This window comes from Plecotus auritus, assembly GCF_963455305.1.
Source record: "Plecotus auritus genome assembly, chromosome: 3".
NCBI lineage: Eukaryota > Metazoa > Chordata > Mammalia > Chiroptera > Vespertilionidae > Plecotus > Plecotus auritus.
The window spans coordinates 214,112,180-214,128,068 of NC_137772.1; the positions used below are offsets into that span (position 1 = coordinate 214,112,180).

A 15,889-nucleotide genomic window follows, 5' to 3' on the forward strand; every position below is an offset into this window, starting at 1 on the left:
AGTCTGCTTACCCCATCCGTATGCTCCTTTCTTACATTGCCTGGCGGAGCTGTCTTCTACTCCATTTATATTTCAGAGGGGAAACCACTTACCTGGAGCTGAATGACAGCAGTGTCACTTTTAATTTAGATTAAAATTTGAAGACATCATGTTTAGTTCTGGGGTCAGCTGAATGCTTCAGTTGCCTGTCTTTCTGATTTTACACAGTTAGAAATGTCCAGGCTCTCTCAGAGCTTGCTTTGTGAAGTCTGTGCACTGGCTGATATAATTTGACTTTAACCTGGACCATAAGAACCCAGGTCTGATACAAAATTTCAGCACAGAACAGATTATAAACATTGTTGGAGGGAGTGTGTGGCATGATAAAGCTTTATTTTTTTCTCTTGCTCTAGTAGCTATGTTGGGGGAGGTGGTTGCAAGAATGCTGGTTTTCTTTTAGACAGCCCGTGATTGTGTTCTGGCATCATTTGTGTCGAGTAGATGCAGATAAAATGGGGCTGAGATGAAAAATGGTTATTTTCCAGAAGAACATCTAAGTGCATTTATTAATTCTTTCAGACCAGCAAGTCAGCTTTATGTTCTTTCTTTAAAATTTTTTTCTAGCTTTATGCTCTTTGATACCAACTAGAGTGATGCTTGTTATTTGAAGATTATATTGATCCTTTGATCTGAATGGCTGTTGTTACCAAATTGTTTTTCCCCCCACAGTGCCTTGTGTTGAAGGAGGAGCCGCTGCCATAATGCCAGTTCATGAATACTGGCTGTGTTTACCAGCCTCTCATGTTAGACCTTTTGTACAGACCGTCAGGGTGACGCAGACTTGTCCCCACTGTTGCTGGTTTCCAGGTGTTCTGCCTTGCATCCCTGGGCCATCATGTGTACCTGCTATGCTGCCAAGGGGCAGCCACAGTGCCGCGCCTCCTCCTCCTCCTCCTCCTCTTCCTCCACCACCACCACCACCACCATGTTCCTCTATTGCACCCCCTTCCACATCCCAAGCATCCTGTTCTACTGACCCCAAGCTCAGCCTTTCACCCCCAACATCTGAGGTAGGCAGGAGAAAAATGTAAAGTCTAGGCTGGTAAGTTTGGGGGCTTTTTTTGTATTAAGGTTAAAACTTGATTTTTTAAAAACATTTTTATGCTTATTAACTTTTCCAGTTATTATCCCATATTAGCACAGATTTTTATTTTAATGAAAGGTAATATGAAGTATATCACCGAAACTGTATTCAAAGCTAATGTGCAATGGTAAATAATGTGTATAAAAACCAGGGGAATGAAATATTTTTTTAAATTAAAAGTCGAACAGTTACATTATAAAGCCTGTTATGTGCCAAGTATATGGAATCTAAATACTGAATACAATACAGGAGGCTTCGTGTATAGGTAGATTAAAGAAATGAGCTTTATAGAGTTGTGTATTTTTATTTCCTCCCCCCTCCTTTTTTATTTAAAATGCCCTGCAGAAGTAGGGACTTTTCCATTTATGTCAATTGATGATTTAGTTCTGAATTTCTAGATTTTATGCCTTACCTAAACAATATAGAAAAGTCTTAAGTATTTGGCTAATCTGTTTCAATGGCTAGTTACCAGGCCCCTATCTTTATCTGAGACCCTAGCCCACACATTATTCTACCTTTGACTTGAAAATAATGATGATTGACAAATTGTATTGATGATTCTATTAAAAACATACAGTACAAATGTTTAAAAGCCTAATTTAAAACCTAGTTTAAAAATTCTAGGATATGCCCTAGCCGGTTTGGCTTAGTGGATAGAGCATCGGCCTGAAGACTGAAGGGTCCCAGGTTCGATTCCAGTCAATTGCACATGCCCAGGTTGTGGGCTGGATCCCCAGTGGGGGGCGTGCAGGAGGCAGCTAATCAATGATTCTCATCGTTGATGTTTCTGTCTCTCCCTTCCCCTCTCTGAAATCAATAAAAATATATTTAAAAAAAAAACAATCCTGAGATGCTTCTTCAATATTAAAAAATAAATTCTAGGATAAAAGGACGGATCAAATTTAATTTAGGCCTAAATTGATTTTGTTGGGCCATCAGCACCTTACTTATGTGACACTTCGAGTAGCTATCTGTGATGTGAGAAGATTGAATGTTTCATTTGTGTGCTGTAATATAACTCAACATTTTTTCTTTGAAAAATTCCTTTTGCTTTTTTTTTAAAGGAAGGTCTTTCACAAAACTCTTCAGACATTGCTGCTTGTAAGTTAAATTATTTTCCCTTTCATTGTTTTTGTTCTTTAGGCTTATCAAGAGGGCAGACTTCAAAAGCTACTAAAAATGAATGGCTCTGAGGATCTTCCCGGGTCCTACGACTATGATCTCATCATCATTGGAGGGGGCTCAGGAGGACTGGCAGCTGCTAAGGCAAATCTTTTTGTGTGTTACGGGGTTACAACAGTTCTCCGGATTCTCTGTGGAATTTGTTTGAGCCACTTTTGTGAAATTTTGCACATTAACTTGGGTAGGACATGTCAAGGGGACCACTTTATAAGTCATTTTTCCAGCTTGAACTAGATGTTCTTTATTTAAAAAAAGATATTTGTATTGATTTCAGAATGAGGAAGGTAGAGGGGGAGAGAGAGAAAGAAAGATAAAGAGAAAGAAATAGCAATGATGAGCGAGAATCATTGATTGGCTGCCTCCTGCACGCCCCCCCACTGGGGATCAAGCCCGAAATACTGGCATGTGGGCTGACCAGGAATTGAATTGTGACTTCCTGGTTCATAGGTCGATGCTCAACCACTGAGCCACGTGACCGGGCTGAACTATATGTTCTTTACATGAAAGTACTGGACCTAGTATTGTTGGGATGCATTTTTATTCAGTTTAAGTTTGGTTGATTTTTTTCAAAGATAATAAGGGTGTTGTATGGAAATGATTTGAAATTAAATATATTTCTTATTCTTAATAAATATTATTTTTTTTCACTTTGATGTTCCTATTCACAACTCCTCCTCCACAATTGAAAGATGGAGAGTGGTTAGAGTTCTTAAACTCAGTAAAAATGATTTGCCTCTTGTGTATACTGTGAGCTAAGAGTATAACCACTAACGCTGGCCTGGGGGTGGTGGGTAGAGGATTACAAATAAGAGAGGTTGGTGTGAGGCTTCTAGCCCTGAATTGAGTTTCATTCACCATGTGTGAAGGGTCCCTTGGAACTATCATTCTTGCTGAAGAGGTTCTTTTAAAAGATGAGGTGCTTATACTCCTTGTAGCTTGTGGTGAATCAGTAAAAGTAGATTCAAAGGAAACTGCCCAATATCTGAATAGGCCAGTGGTCGGCAAACTACGGCTCACGAGCCACATGTGGCTCACGAGCCGCCGCAGTTTGCCGCTCTGTTGACTAATGAGTTTGCCGACCACTGGGATAGGGGCTTAATCACAAGGAACAACAACAGCCTGTAATTATTGGAATCAAGAGTCTAGGTCAGTGGTCAGCAAACTCATTAGTCAACAGAGCGGCAAACCGCGGCTCTCGAGCCGCATGTGACTCGCAAGCCACAGTTTGCCGACCACTGGATTAGGCCAATACCTGGTATTAAACAGTGTTTTGCTATAAATAACTAAGGCATAGTACTATGCATATGTATTTTACTGAAGTGATGGTGGTTTTGGAGGACACATAGACTCTACTTTCAAATAACCCTTGGAGGTCTAGTTGCCAATACACAAAGCTTATTCTGTGAGAAAGATAAAGGATGCTCTTCAAAATGAATTTTTGACTGTCATCACTCCCCTAAAATAGATTTGGAAATCTTATAGATACCATCAACTTTTTTATTGGCTCCTCACATAAGTAAATCTGACAATTTTAAAAGAAAAACTTCTCCAATATTCTGCTTAGAAACAAGTAAAACTTAAAAGTACTTTAAAAAAGATTATAGGATACTAGAGGCCCAGTGCACGAAATTTGTGCAGGGGGGTGTGTGTCCCTCAGCCCAACCTGCACCCTCTTCAATCTGGAACCCCTACCAGGATCGGGCCTAAACGGGCAGTCGGACATTCCTCTCACAATCCAGGACTGCTGGCTCCCAACTGCTCGCCTGCCTGCTTTCCTGATTGCCCCAACCGCTTCTGCCTGCCAGCCTGATCACCCCCTAACCACTCCCCTGCCAGCCTGATTGATGCCTAACTGCTCCCCTGCTAGCCTGTTTGCCCCTAACTGCCTTCCCCTGCAGGCCTGGTCCCCCCCAACTGCTCTCCCCTGCAGGCCTGGGTCCCCCCCAACTGATCTCCCCTGCAGGCCTGGGTCTCCCCCAACTGCCCTCCCCTGCTGGTCATCTTGTGGTGGCCATCTTGTGTCCACATGGGGGCAGCCATCTTGTGTGTTGGAGTGATAGTCAATTTGCATATTACTCTTTTATTAGATAGGATAGAGGTCTGGTGCATGGGTGGGGGCCAGCTAGTTTGCCCTGAAGAGTGTCCTGGATCAGGGTGGGGGTTCCCTTGGGGCATGGGGCCGCCTGGGCGAAGGGCCTGTGATGTTTTGCCAGCTGGCCACGCTCCCCCGGCGACCCAAGCAGAGGCCCTGGTATGTGGAATTTATTTATCTTCTATAATTGAAACTTTGTAGCCTAGAGCGGAGCCAAGCCTCCTGCTTGCTCTGTGGCTGCCGCCATTTTTGTTGGGATTTATTTATCTTCTATAATTGAAACTTTGTAGCCTTAAGTGGAGGCCAAGCCAGGCCAGGGCTGTGGAAAGCTTGGCTTCCTCCATCGCCAGGGGCAACTCAAGCCTCCTGCTCTCTCCAGTTCCGTGGCTGCTGCCATTTTTGTTGGGATTTATTTATCTTCTATAATTGAAACTTTGTAGCCTTGAGTGGAGGCCTGGGCCCTCCAGTGTGTGCGGAAAGCTTGGCTTCCTCCATTGTGGGGGAAACCCAAGCCTTCTGCTCGCTCCGTGGCCACAGCCATCTTGGTTTGGGTTAACTTGCATACTCGCTCCTTATTGGCTTGTGGGAGTGTCTTGTGGGTGTAGCAGAGTGATGGTTAATTTGCATATTACTCTTTTATTAGATAGGACTAGAGGCCCATTGCATGATATTCGTGCAAGAAGAGGCCCCTGGCTTCACTCCCAGCCGCCCGGGAGCCGGCAAGTCCCCACTCCCCAGCCGCCTGGGAGCCAGCATGTTCCCACTCCCGGGCCACCTGGGAGCCGGCAAGTCCCCGCTCCCTGGCTGCCCGGGAGCAGGCACGTCCCCACTCCCCGGCCGCCCGGAGCTGGCAAGTCCTCGCTTCTGTCTGGAGTACCACTCCAGTAGCTCCTTCCGCCGCCCTCCTTCCCCTCATAGCAGGCTTCACACCGCTCTGCGCCTGCATATGCAAATTAACCTCCATCTTTGTTGGGTTAATTTGCATACTCTGATTGGCTGTGGGTGTAGCGGAGTAATGGTTAATTTGCATGTTTCTCTTTTATTAGGTAAGATAAGATGGATTAAGGGTTGTAGACTATCAGTAAATCTGTTTTACTGGCTACTTAGCACTTGCTTTGAAATGGTCATATGTTTTTCAGATTATCCCTTAATTTGTTACTGTTTGAGTGGAATTATGTAAGAGGATGCTAAGATTTCCAGCTGATGGACCATTTTATAACTGTAATTTGTGTGTTCTTAAAGCCACCTTTAGGATTATCTAAGTATTGCTTAATTTTTTTCTTAAAGTAGCACTAATTTTAGTATACTAGTATGAAATTCCCAGGTATTAATAACTGGTTATGCTTTAGGCATTGTAGCCTAATAAAAATAGCATGGATTTTTTAACATCCCATTTCCAGTCTATCCTGTTAATTTTTCCAACTCATTTTAATAATTTTATTTTCTAGGAGGCAGCCAAATATAATAAGAAGGTGATGGTCCTGGATTTTGTCACTCCAACTCCTCTTGGAACTAGATGGGGTAAGTTTATAAAATATTTTACAAGTGAATATTTGTAGGAGCAGGTTTTTCCTTGGTATTGGTTTAAATGGCTCCTAAAACCCAATTATAAAATTAAAAATTAAACAAACACCCAGCCCTGGCTGGTGTGGCTCAGTTGATTGGAGCGTCATCCATCCTGTACACCATAAGGTGGAGTGTTCGATTCCTGGTCAGGGCACGTACTCAGATTGTGGGTTCAGTCCCCGGTCGGGGTGTGTGGGAAGCAACTAATCCATATTTTTCTCTCACATCAATGTTTTTCTCTCTCCCTTCCTCTCTCTCAAATCAATTAAAAAAACAAACCCCAAAACATGTACCTTTTACTTATGCTATGTTAAAATGGGTTCCAGTTAAATGTTGAAAATTTAGGTTCCTTGGAAGTTAAGACCATACAAAACCTTATCCACAGCTTTTTTGATGATTTAAAGCTAAATCATACCATTTTGTTCACCTCACCACGTACCTACATTTCACTCCCATGGAGATAGCTGATGTACCAAATAGCTATCACCATGTTTTAAACTCAAGCATGCTAATATATATATATATATATATATATTTTTTTTTATTTTTTATTTTTTTTAATGAATTCTTTTTTTAAAATATATTTTTATTGATTTCAGAGAGGAAAGGAGAGGGAGAGGTAGATAGAAACATCAATGATGAGAGAGAATCATTGATCGGCTGCCTCCTGCATGCCCCTTACTGGGGGTTGAGCCTGCAACCCGGCATGTGTTCTTGGCTGGAATCGAACCTGGGACCCTTCAGTCCTCAGGCCGATGCTCTATCCACTGAGCCAAACCAGCTAGGGCTTAACGAATTTTTTGTGAGAATCAGCAAAAGCTAAAGACCACACCATCTTCTTTAAAACATGCTCATATATTGAGGCCTGCGCAGGTCCCAACCTGACCGTGGTTTGGAGTTGCTATCTGCCTCATAAAGTAAAGCAGAGGATTTGTCTTCTGGGAGGACTAAGTCGTCTTCTCCTTTGAAAAGCCTCTCACATAGTCGGTTTTGGCATCTTTCAGGAATAGCAGGGCAAGGATTGAGGCCTCAGGAGTCTGGGTTTTCATTTGAGGTAGAGAGAGAAGATAGTGGTTGTAACTAGAAAGTCAGAGTGGGGTATAGTTACCTCCAGAACATGTCACTGTTAACCCAGCCTGGGCTTCGTGATAGTCATAGAGGTGGGTTCCTTAATAAAATAGTAATAAAAATACAGTTTATAAAATGCTCGTATACACCAAATTTTATATGTAGTTCCAGACCACTACAGTTCAATTATGCTCAGTTTCACAACCCCTTTATCAGGTAGTTCCGCGCATAGATTCAATGGCAAGTGTGGGTTGTACACAAAGTAAAATTTCAATTTCTGGCATCTTTATTAGCAGGCAATTCATTTTGAATCTTTAAAGTATGTGGACATTTGCTCATTTTTGTGTTTTCTGATGTGTCTGTGTTTGGTATATAAGGCTATCTGAACTTAGAAATGTCACAAGATTTAGGAATAAACTTGTATAAACAGTATTGGCTACATTAAGCAAATAAATCGTGGTTCATAGACTAGTAATAATTGTGGATCTTTTCCTTTGAAGGATTGCAAAGCAGGTTGTGAACTGATTTCTCAATGCTGTTGCAGGTCTCGGAGGAACATGTGTGAATGTGGGATGCATACCGAAGAAGCTGATGCACCAAGCAGCTTTGTTAGGACAAGCCGTGCGAGACTCTCGGAACTATGGATGGAATGTTGAGGAGACAGGTATGGGGGGGAAAGCTGTTGCTCCCTTTGTGCTTTGGGGGTTTGAGCTGTGCTCTTGCAGTACGCCATTTTTATGAGACTAGCAATAACCTGGAAGTTGTTTTTATTGTTTACATTTTTAATGGATAAAATCACTGCCGAATCCTATGTCAGGTGGCGACATAGCTATTATGGTAAGAACAGCTATTGCACTTGGAGTTTCTTTCTTTACTAAAAGACCAGAATTCTTTCGAAGAAATCCTTATAGAGCATTTCATAGAGGAGTACAAATTACATTTACTTGCTTTTGAAGCTGTTACATTTTTCTCAGTTCAAAGAAGTCTGTTTCATGAGCTGATATTTTGGGCGTGGAGGGATGGCTTGTTTGTTGAGTAGAGGATGGTTAGTCTTTGTCAGATTATAAGTATTTGGAGCCCGGTTGGTGTGGCTTAGTGGTTGAGCATTGAACCATAAACTAACAGGTCGCTGGATTGATTCCTGGTCAGGGCACATGCCCGGGTTGCGGGCTTGATTCCCAGTAGGGGGCAATGCAGAAGGCAGCCAATTGATGATGTTTCTCTCTCATAGATGTTTCTATCTCTTTATGCCTCTCACTTCGTCTCTAAAAATCAGTAAAAGCATATTTTAAAAAAAAGGTATTTAGAGTACCCTAGAAAAGTTGAAGAGGAATTTGTTGACTTTATCTGATAGGAGAATAATATGAGGCCTGGCACAGCTTCATGGCTAATTAATGACCTAGGACACTATGTCCTTGGAGAGTGAAACTCCAGCCCCTATCTGATTTTAGCTTTGAGACCTATGGGTTATGAGACATTGGAAGGCAATCTTTCATCCAGTAGCTAGGGTAAATTATTTTGTGGCTTTTTTTTTTTTTTTTTTTTTTTGCATTTTAATTAATAGTTGATTATTTTTTTGAAAAGAGCTGCATACATCCTTTGAAAAATTTTGCTTCCACTCAAACTAGTCATGCTTCCTTTATTAATGCTTTTCTTTCTCATTTAAAATCAACTTTTTTTCCAAGTCTGGAATCTTAGAAAATCAGTTACTTTAAAAGTTTTCCTGGGGTCATAACTCTTTCCTCAGACCCTTAGAAGGCTGCTTCCTGGGTCTTTGAGATCTTAAAAAGGTAAGCATCGGCCTCTGCTGAATGTAAATTTTATTAATAGGGCCAACTGAATATTATTTTAATAGATTCAGTAATCAGGTGGATGAGGAAATATAACTTGGTAAATTTGATAAATCTTCTTTCCAGCAAAAGAATGTCTCTGTCACTGTTCTGTTATAATAATAAGCACTGGCTATTTTTTTTTTTACTGGCTATTTTTTTATGTTGAATTTATTTCTAAATGATATAATAAGGAACTAATAAATGCACTGCAACAGGGGTAATAAGAGCCACTACGAGCATAGCCCACATCTGAACAGCAAAAGCTCCCTGAATTTCATGGGGGTTTTAAAACTTAATTCAAGGGGTGTCTTATTTGTCTATCCTTACAAATTATCCAACCAATTTAAGTTTACCTCTTTTGTGTTTTTCCCCCTTTCCATATTTTAAAGTAGAAATGTATAGTTTTCTATTTTTATACCTTAACACTGCTTGTATTTGTCAGCCACAAAAGCAATCTCCGTCTTTGTAGTTAAATCCCTTCACTCTTCCCAAATCGAAGCCTGGTGGTTTGCTTATTGTTATCTTCAGCTTTCCTCATTAAGCCTTGGGCCTTCTGAAGCAGGCAGTGGCCTCGCTGTGAGAACCAGAGGCGGGCGGGCTTTGTAGGAGTGGCCTGTCAGGATCCACTACTGAGGGAGCAATAATTACTCCCCTCCTTTTTGTGTTTAAAATGATTGTGGTGAAGAATTAGTGGATTTAGACAAATGTTTTTGTCATTAGATCTTAGAGGAAGAAGGAAATTTGGAGGTGTAATTTCAGATGAGAATCCCCTAGAGACTGCTGATTCATGTTCCCAACAGATAAAGCGAGAAGGCTTATTTTGCATTTTTCTAATAGAAACACATCTAATCGCGTGTCCTTGGACAAAGAACAGTGCTCAGTTTTCTGGGAAGAGACTTCTCTGACACGGCAGATAGCTCCCAGTGTGGTGACGGAGGACAGGGACCTTGGGCCAGGCAGCACAGCTGACTCTGCCCAGTGACAGGGGAGTGACACGTACGGGACGCAGCCTGTGATCTGCCGTTTCCCTGAAGCTCCAAATGGAGAATGTACAGGAAGCGTCCAAGGCCTTAAGAAATATTACTGAGCTCAGTTATGCAAATTGGAGGAATTGGTCCTTTCTGGAAGATTTATAGGCTTTATATTTTTTAAGATTTCTCTATTTGAATTCTCCTATGCTTAAGAATTAAGTGTGTCTTTAAAATATTAAATATTTGGAAAGCTTTAGAATCCCATTGTCAATACAAAGAAAGCAAGCTCATTGGTTTGCAGTCGGGGGCTTGCAGTTCTCCCACCACACACCTGTCTTTTCACATACACTGTGTGTGCGTTTGCCACTGGGTTAGTGTGTGGCCTGGGGCAGGCCATTCGTCCTTCATTGGGTTACAGCTGATAGACCAGGCCAGTGGAATTGGGAGGCCTAGGAGAAATGCTGGGGCCGTGCCAGCAGATGGGGGAGTGTGGGGATGTGGAGTATGCAAGTAATATTTGGGAATGCAGTGCATTTATTTGTTTCTTATTATACAATTTAGACATTTTTACTCATTGAAGGTGGTGGATTTAGGCATTATCAGAAGACAGGGCAGCCCTGGAGAACGGGGGTTCAAGGAACTTTAGGACCAATAGTCCAACAAGGATCCAGTGACCACCACTAGCATGTAAAGTAAGAATTTGGGTTTTCCAAGGCCAGAAACTCAGTTCCCAGACTGGAATGCAAGGTCAGGACATAGGAGCAGCTAGAGTGCCTTGATGCTGAATCCCAAACTGGTGGATGGAACTCTTAAAATCCTTCTGCCTGATCAAAATCACACTATAGAGATTGGCGATGGATGATGGTTGGCTATCCCCTTATCAGAGGATGAAGGAACTCTGGTAGAAAAGGGGTTTTGATGAGTTTGGGAATTGGGGGATCTGACGGCAGCAGAGGAAGGCAGACTGAGATTGGATCAGGTCTAATAATTGAATTTGGATTTCTGTCATTGAAATAACTGAATTTGTTGGTGCTGTTATTTAATCTCAACTATGTCTTCTTTTAGAATATAGTATCTCCTATAGGATTAGCAGAGTATGCTTCACTTAGTCGTTCTACAACTGTCAAATTTCAGAAGTGAATCTTCCCTTTAATCTAGTCCATTGTTTCTTCACGGGGGTGTAAATAGCACTGGCACATTGGGCCCGACAGCAACTAGCTGTAAGGAACTGTAGTGAAGGATATTTAGCATTGCTGGCCCTTGGGCATCCCTGAGTCACTATAACTAAGCCAAAGTCACCACCAATAAAATGATGTCTGGGGTTTGCTTAAATATTCTAGTTTGTTTGTGGTTTTTTTTTTTGTTTAAAAAAAGAGAAGTAGCCTGGCCAGTGTTGCTCAGTGGTTGAGCATGGACCGGTGAATCAGAAGGTCTTGGTTCAGTCAGGGCACGTACCTGGATTTGTGGGCTTGGTCCTAGTAGAGGGCCTGCAAGAGGCAGCCTACCAATGATTCTCTCTCATCATTGATGTTTCTCTCTCTCTCTCTCTCTCTCTCTCTCTTTCTCTCTCTCTCTCTTTCTCTCTCTCTCCCTCTCCCTCCCTCTCCCTTCTTCTCTAAAATCAATAAAAATATATATTTTTTTAAAAAGATTCCCATTCATTTCTAGATAAAGAAGAAAAAAGTTGAGAATAGTTATTTTAGTCTTAAGAATTGCCAGGAAGCCTTGCATTATTTAGTATTATGGTCGTTTTCTAAAAAGGAAAGAATATTTGAAGATTAAAAGGTTGTTCATGGCTTGAAATGAAGGATTTGCCCTTTTCAACTAAAAACTCTGCTCTTTGTATTCCATGTGAATAGTTTCTGAGAAACGATCTTCGCCAGGCAGGTGAAAGGCTAAATGTTTTGTCTTATTTCCTTGTGCAGTTGGACATGACTGGGGAAAAATGACAGAAGCTGTGCAGAATCACATTGGCTCTCTGAACTGGGGCTACCGCGTGGCTCTGCGGGAGAAGAAAGTCACCTATGAGAATGCTTATGGGCAGTTTGTGGGTCCTCACAGGATTAAGGTAATGGTGTGACAGCCTGAGTAGCTTCTTTGGGTTTGTGTTAAGCTCTGGTTGGAGGTAAGGGAGGAAAGGAGAAGGGGACTATCCTAATGAAAGTAATAGCCACTGTGACCCAGAGTGTCCAATGTGGTGATTTTGCCATCACCTCTCCTTGTGGGGCTTTCTTTTGTGGTGTTGTAGAGAGTAAGAGAACTAGATTCAGGGCCACACCATCTGGATTTGAGTCGTGGCTCTGCTGTTTATTGGCATTGTGACCTTGAGCCAAGTCCCTTAATTACTCAGAGCCTTAATACCTCTTATGTATTACCAAATTTATGAGGGTCAAATTGGACAATGTGGTGAATGGCCTTTGTTAACTATGAAGTTACAATTCTACGTCATGACAACTATTAAAAGCTGACATTTTGGTTCCTTTGTAGACAACGAATAACAAAGGCAAAGAAAAAATTTATTCAGCAGAGAGATTTCTCATTGCTACCGGTGAAAGGCCACGTTACTTGGGCATCCCTGGTGACAAAGAATACTGCATCAGCAGGTAAGTAAAAATCACAGGGAGAAAAGAAAAACCCATTGTGGATTTACGCTTTTGCTTTTGTCTTAAAACCCATTTTGTCTATTTCCTGAAACTTAGCAGTTTTTTGTTTTGTTTTTTTTTACCATATTTTTGCCCAAAGGGGCAAGGGGTTGGGAAAAAGAGAAAAGAAAAATTATTTTATATATGAGAATATTTTAAAAATTAAAAACTATAAACATTGGTCATCTTACCACCCAGAGTTTACATCACTAACATATAGATGTATGCTTATATTGAAATTTATATGTGTGAATATATTTTATGAATGTATTTTATAAAACCAGATGGACAGTCACAAACATTTTGTGAAATGATACATATGTATATTTATAGGATCATCTGTTACCCTACCCTTTAACACTTGCAATGTGACACTGAAAGAATGAGAGGATGGCAGACCATTTGGTTTATCAAAGCCTGGTCCCTGTTCACTGTTGTTCAAATGTTTGCAGTGTCAGTGTAGATGGACTTCCGAAATAAGTGAGTCAAGCAAGAAGGTTTTGCTAAGTGATTTATTTTTGTCCATCAAGGGATAATACTGGTGACATTGTTTTTCAGATGTTTTAAATTATGAAGACATTAAGATAGATTGTTGATAAATATGTCCTCTTGGATGCTTTTTTCCCAGAGTATCTGATTGTGTTATAGATTACTTTTTTTTCAGGCCTTTCCAGAGTATCTGATTGTGTAATAGGTTACTCTTTTTTCAGGCCTTTTTTTTTGTGTGTGGCGGGGAGGTATGATTTATTTCCTCTGTGCTTCATATAGGTGCAGCTCAGATGGCAACTGTTGTCTTTGTTGTTTTGAATAGGCTCCCTTCTCAAAATTTAAAAAATTCATTTTCTAATGCTTATGTGATTTCACTCATATATTCTATATTCTTCATTCAGCAAGAAGATTCTGTCAGATTTTACTTTTTATAATTGACTTTTATATACAAAAACTGTATGTTGAGTTTTTCCCCACTCTTGATAATTGGTATTCCAGATAAGAAGTACCAGACTTTGCACCTCAGAGAGAGCGGAGTGGTGGGACGAGGGTTTAGATTTTCAAATGTAGGATATTAAACACAGTGTGAAGAATCGTTCCAGGCAATTCAGAATCGGTTTGTTTGACTGTGAGTTGGACTGTGGTCAGAAGTTACATAGTTTGCTGTGCTTGGCCCCAGGGTAGCTTGAGGTACTCCCCAAGCCACTGGGTGGCAACACAGGGAGAGTCTAAGACCTTATAAAAACTTCTCATATTATGTATGTAGCTAATTAAATGTTTACATTTTTTAATTGATTTTATACAGAGAGGAAGGGAGAGGGATAGAGAGTTGGAAACATCGATGAGAGAGAAACATCAATCAGCTGCCTCTTGCACACCTCCGCATTGGGGATGTGCCCGAAACCAAAGTACATGCCCTTGACTAGAACTGAACCTGGGACCCTTCAGTCTGCAGACCAACGCTCTATCCACTGAGCCAGACCAGTCAGGGCTAAATGTTTATATCTTAAAGGTGTCTTTCTCATAAGAAAGTAAAAATATTTGCTTTGATTTGGTCATTATTCCCATGAACATTTTTCTATTTCTGCCCCCTTTTTTTTTCAAATCTCTTTTCAGTGATGATCTTTTCTCCTTACCTTATTGCCCGGGGAAGACCCTGGTGGTCGGAGCATCCTATGTCGCTTTGGAATGTGCTGGGTTTCTTGCTGGCATTGGTTTGGATGTCACTGTTATGGTACGATCCATTCTCCTTAGAGGATTTGACCAGGACATGGCCAACAAAATTGGTGAACACATGGAAGAGCATGGTGTCAAGTTTATAAAACAGTTTGTACCAATAAAGGTAAGTGGAGTTGCCTGCAAGTTTGTTGGTTCTGTACACGTATTAAAAGTTAGGAAATAGATTTCTATGGGTGATAGAAGCATCCTCTCAGAATTATAAACCATTAGGGACACTGTAATTCCTCAATTGTGTGGTAGTGGTATGTAAACTTGTACCTACCTATCACCTAAATAGCTTTGTTCTTATTTGCAGAATAATAATTTCTTCATTTCCTTCTCTGCTTTCTTACCTTTGGTTCTCTTCTGTTTAACACTTCCCTTTATGCATTCCTTTATTATCTTTGGTTTGTTATATTTTGTTCCTTCATACATACCAGTGATTTAAATAAGAATTCAAGATTGGCTTATTTTAAAAAATTTCCCATAAGACATTTCTCCTAGATGTACAGTGTAGTCAATAGTTGTGCTGTATTATTCTGGCTTCCCTGCATACAATTACCTATTTTGCTCATTTCATCTTCTCTTGAAAAGGCCGAACAATATGACAAGTTATATTGGGACTTGTAAACATTACCACAGATGCTTGATATGTAAGAGTGACAGAATCAAACACTTTGTATCTCAGATTAATAGTTTCCTTTAGTGCAGGTGAGGATGGAACTGTTTTGTTAAAGTTAAGGGATTTTATCTGTTTTTTTAAAAATTGCTTAGTGGATTAACATAGTTTCATTGTGTGACCATGAGTCTCATAGTGTTGATAGCACATGGAGATTGAGGTCAGAATGGCGTGGATTTGATACCGTTCTGCCCATTTCTTGCCATATGACTTTGGGGGAATTATTTAACCTCTCAGAGCTTTAGTTTTTTTCTATGAAATTGGGATGATAGATGATAATAGCACCTATCTCAGTTCTTGTGAAGATCGCATTAGCTTACAGTTAGATAGACAGTTCTGGCTCAGAGTAAGTCTAAGATGAATTTATCTCATAATATTGTAGTGAGGATTAAGTAACAAATGTCCTGAAGGTTATCAGTACTTACTGCTGTAGCTGCTTTTTAGGGAGTGGAGGTATATGATTAGAAAACAGCGGCTACCAGTAATGCCATACTGATAAGGAAAGCAACATCTTTTTTTTATAACACTTTAACATCTGGGGAGTTGTGGGACCCTTTGAGGCCCTGGTGGACTATCCCTGGTGAAATAAACCAGGTGTCTGTATACATAACATCTTGCTGAGGTTACCAGGTGTCCGATTCCCCAGAGGCTAGTGTGAACGCTTGCTACATTATAAAGCGACTGAGTGGAAGAAGTCTCTGCAGAGAGGAGGGATAGAGGGCATTTTAGGCAAATAACAAAGTATGAGCAAAAATGCTGTTGGGAATAAAATTGTTCTAAATGCAGAAATTGTTCTAGATACAGGAAAAGCCTGACTGGAACAGAAAAGTGAGTAAGGCAGGAAGGAATTAGAGGTGGGGTGAGGCCCTTATCATTTTTTAAGCAAATCTAAGCCGTGGACCAGTTCAACTTTTCTCCAAAGATTAGAACATTATACCTTAAATTAAATGGGAAAGACATTTCTTAACTGTATAAGAAAGCAAGGGAGTTCAAGAAGGAAATCCTGACTGTCTATTAGATGTTGAAG

The 15,889-nt window shown here is 40.7% G+C and overlaps 1 protein-coding gene across 3 annotated transcripts in view; it reads left to right on the forward strand.

Annotated features, from left to right (window-relative positions):
• Positions 1–15,889, forward strand: part of TXNRD1 (thioredoxin reductase 1) — a 54,175-nt gene that overhangs the window by 17,448 nt on the left and 20,838 nt on the right. For all 3 annotated transcript variants that reach the window (XM_080662767.1, XM_080662769.1, XM_080662768.1), the window contains 6 exons: positions 2,267–2,389; positions 5,846–5,918; positions 7,576–7,695; positions 11,760–11,902; positions 12,322–12,437; positions 14,082–14,307. In XM_080662767.1, coding sequence (XP_080518893.1) covers positions 2,303–2,389; positions 5,846–5,918; positions 7,576–7,695; positions 11,760–11,902; positions 12,322–12,437; positions 14,082–14,307 — 765 coding nt within the window. In that variant the 5' untranslated portion in view covers positions 2,267–2,302. The remainder of the gene's footprint in view (positions 1–2,266; positions 2,390–5,845; positions 5,919–7,575; positions 7,696–11,759; positions 11,903–12,321; positions 12,438–14,081; positions 14,308–15,889) is intronic.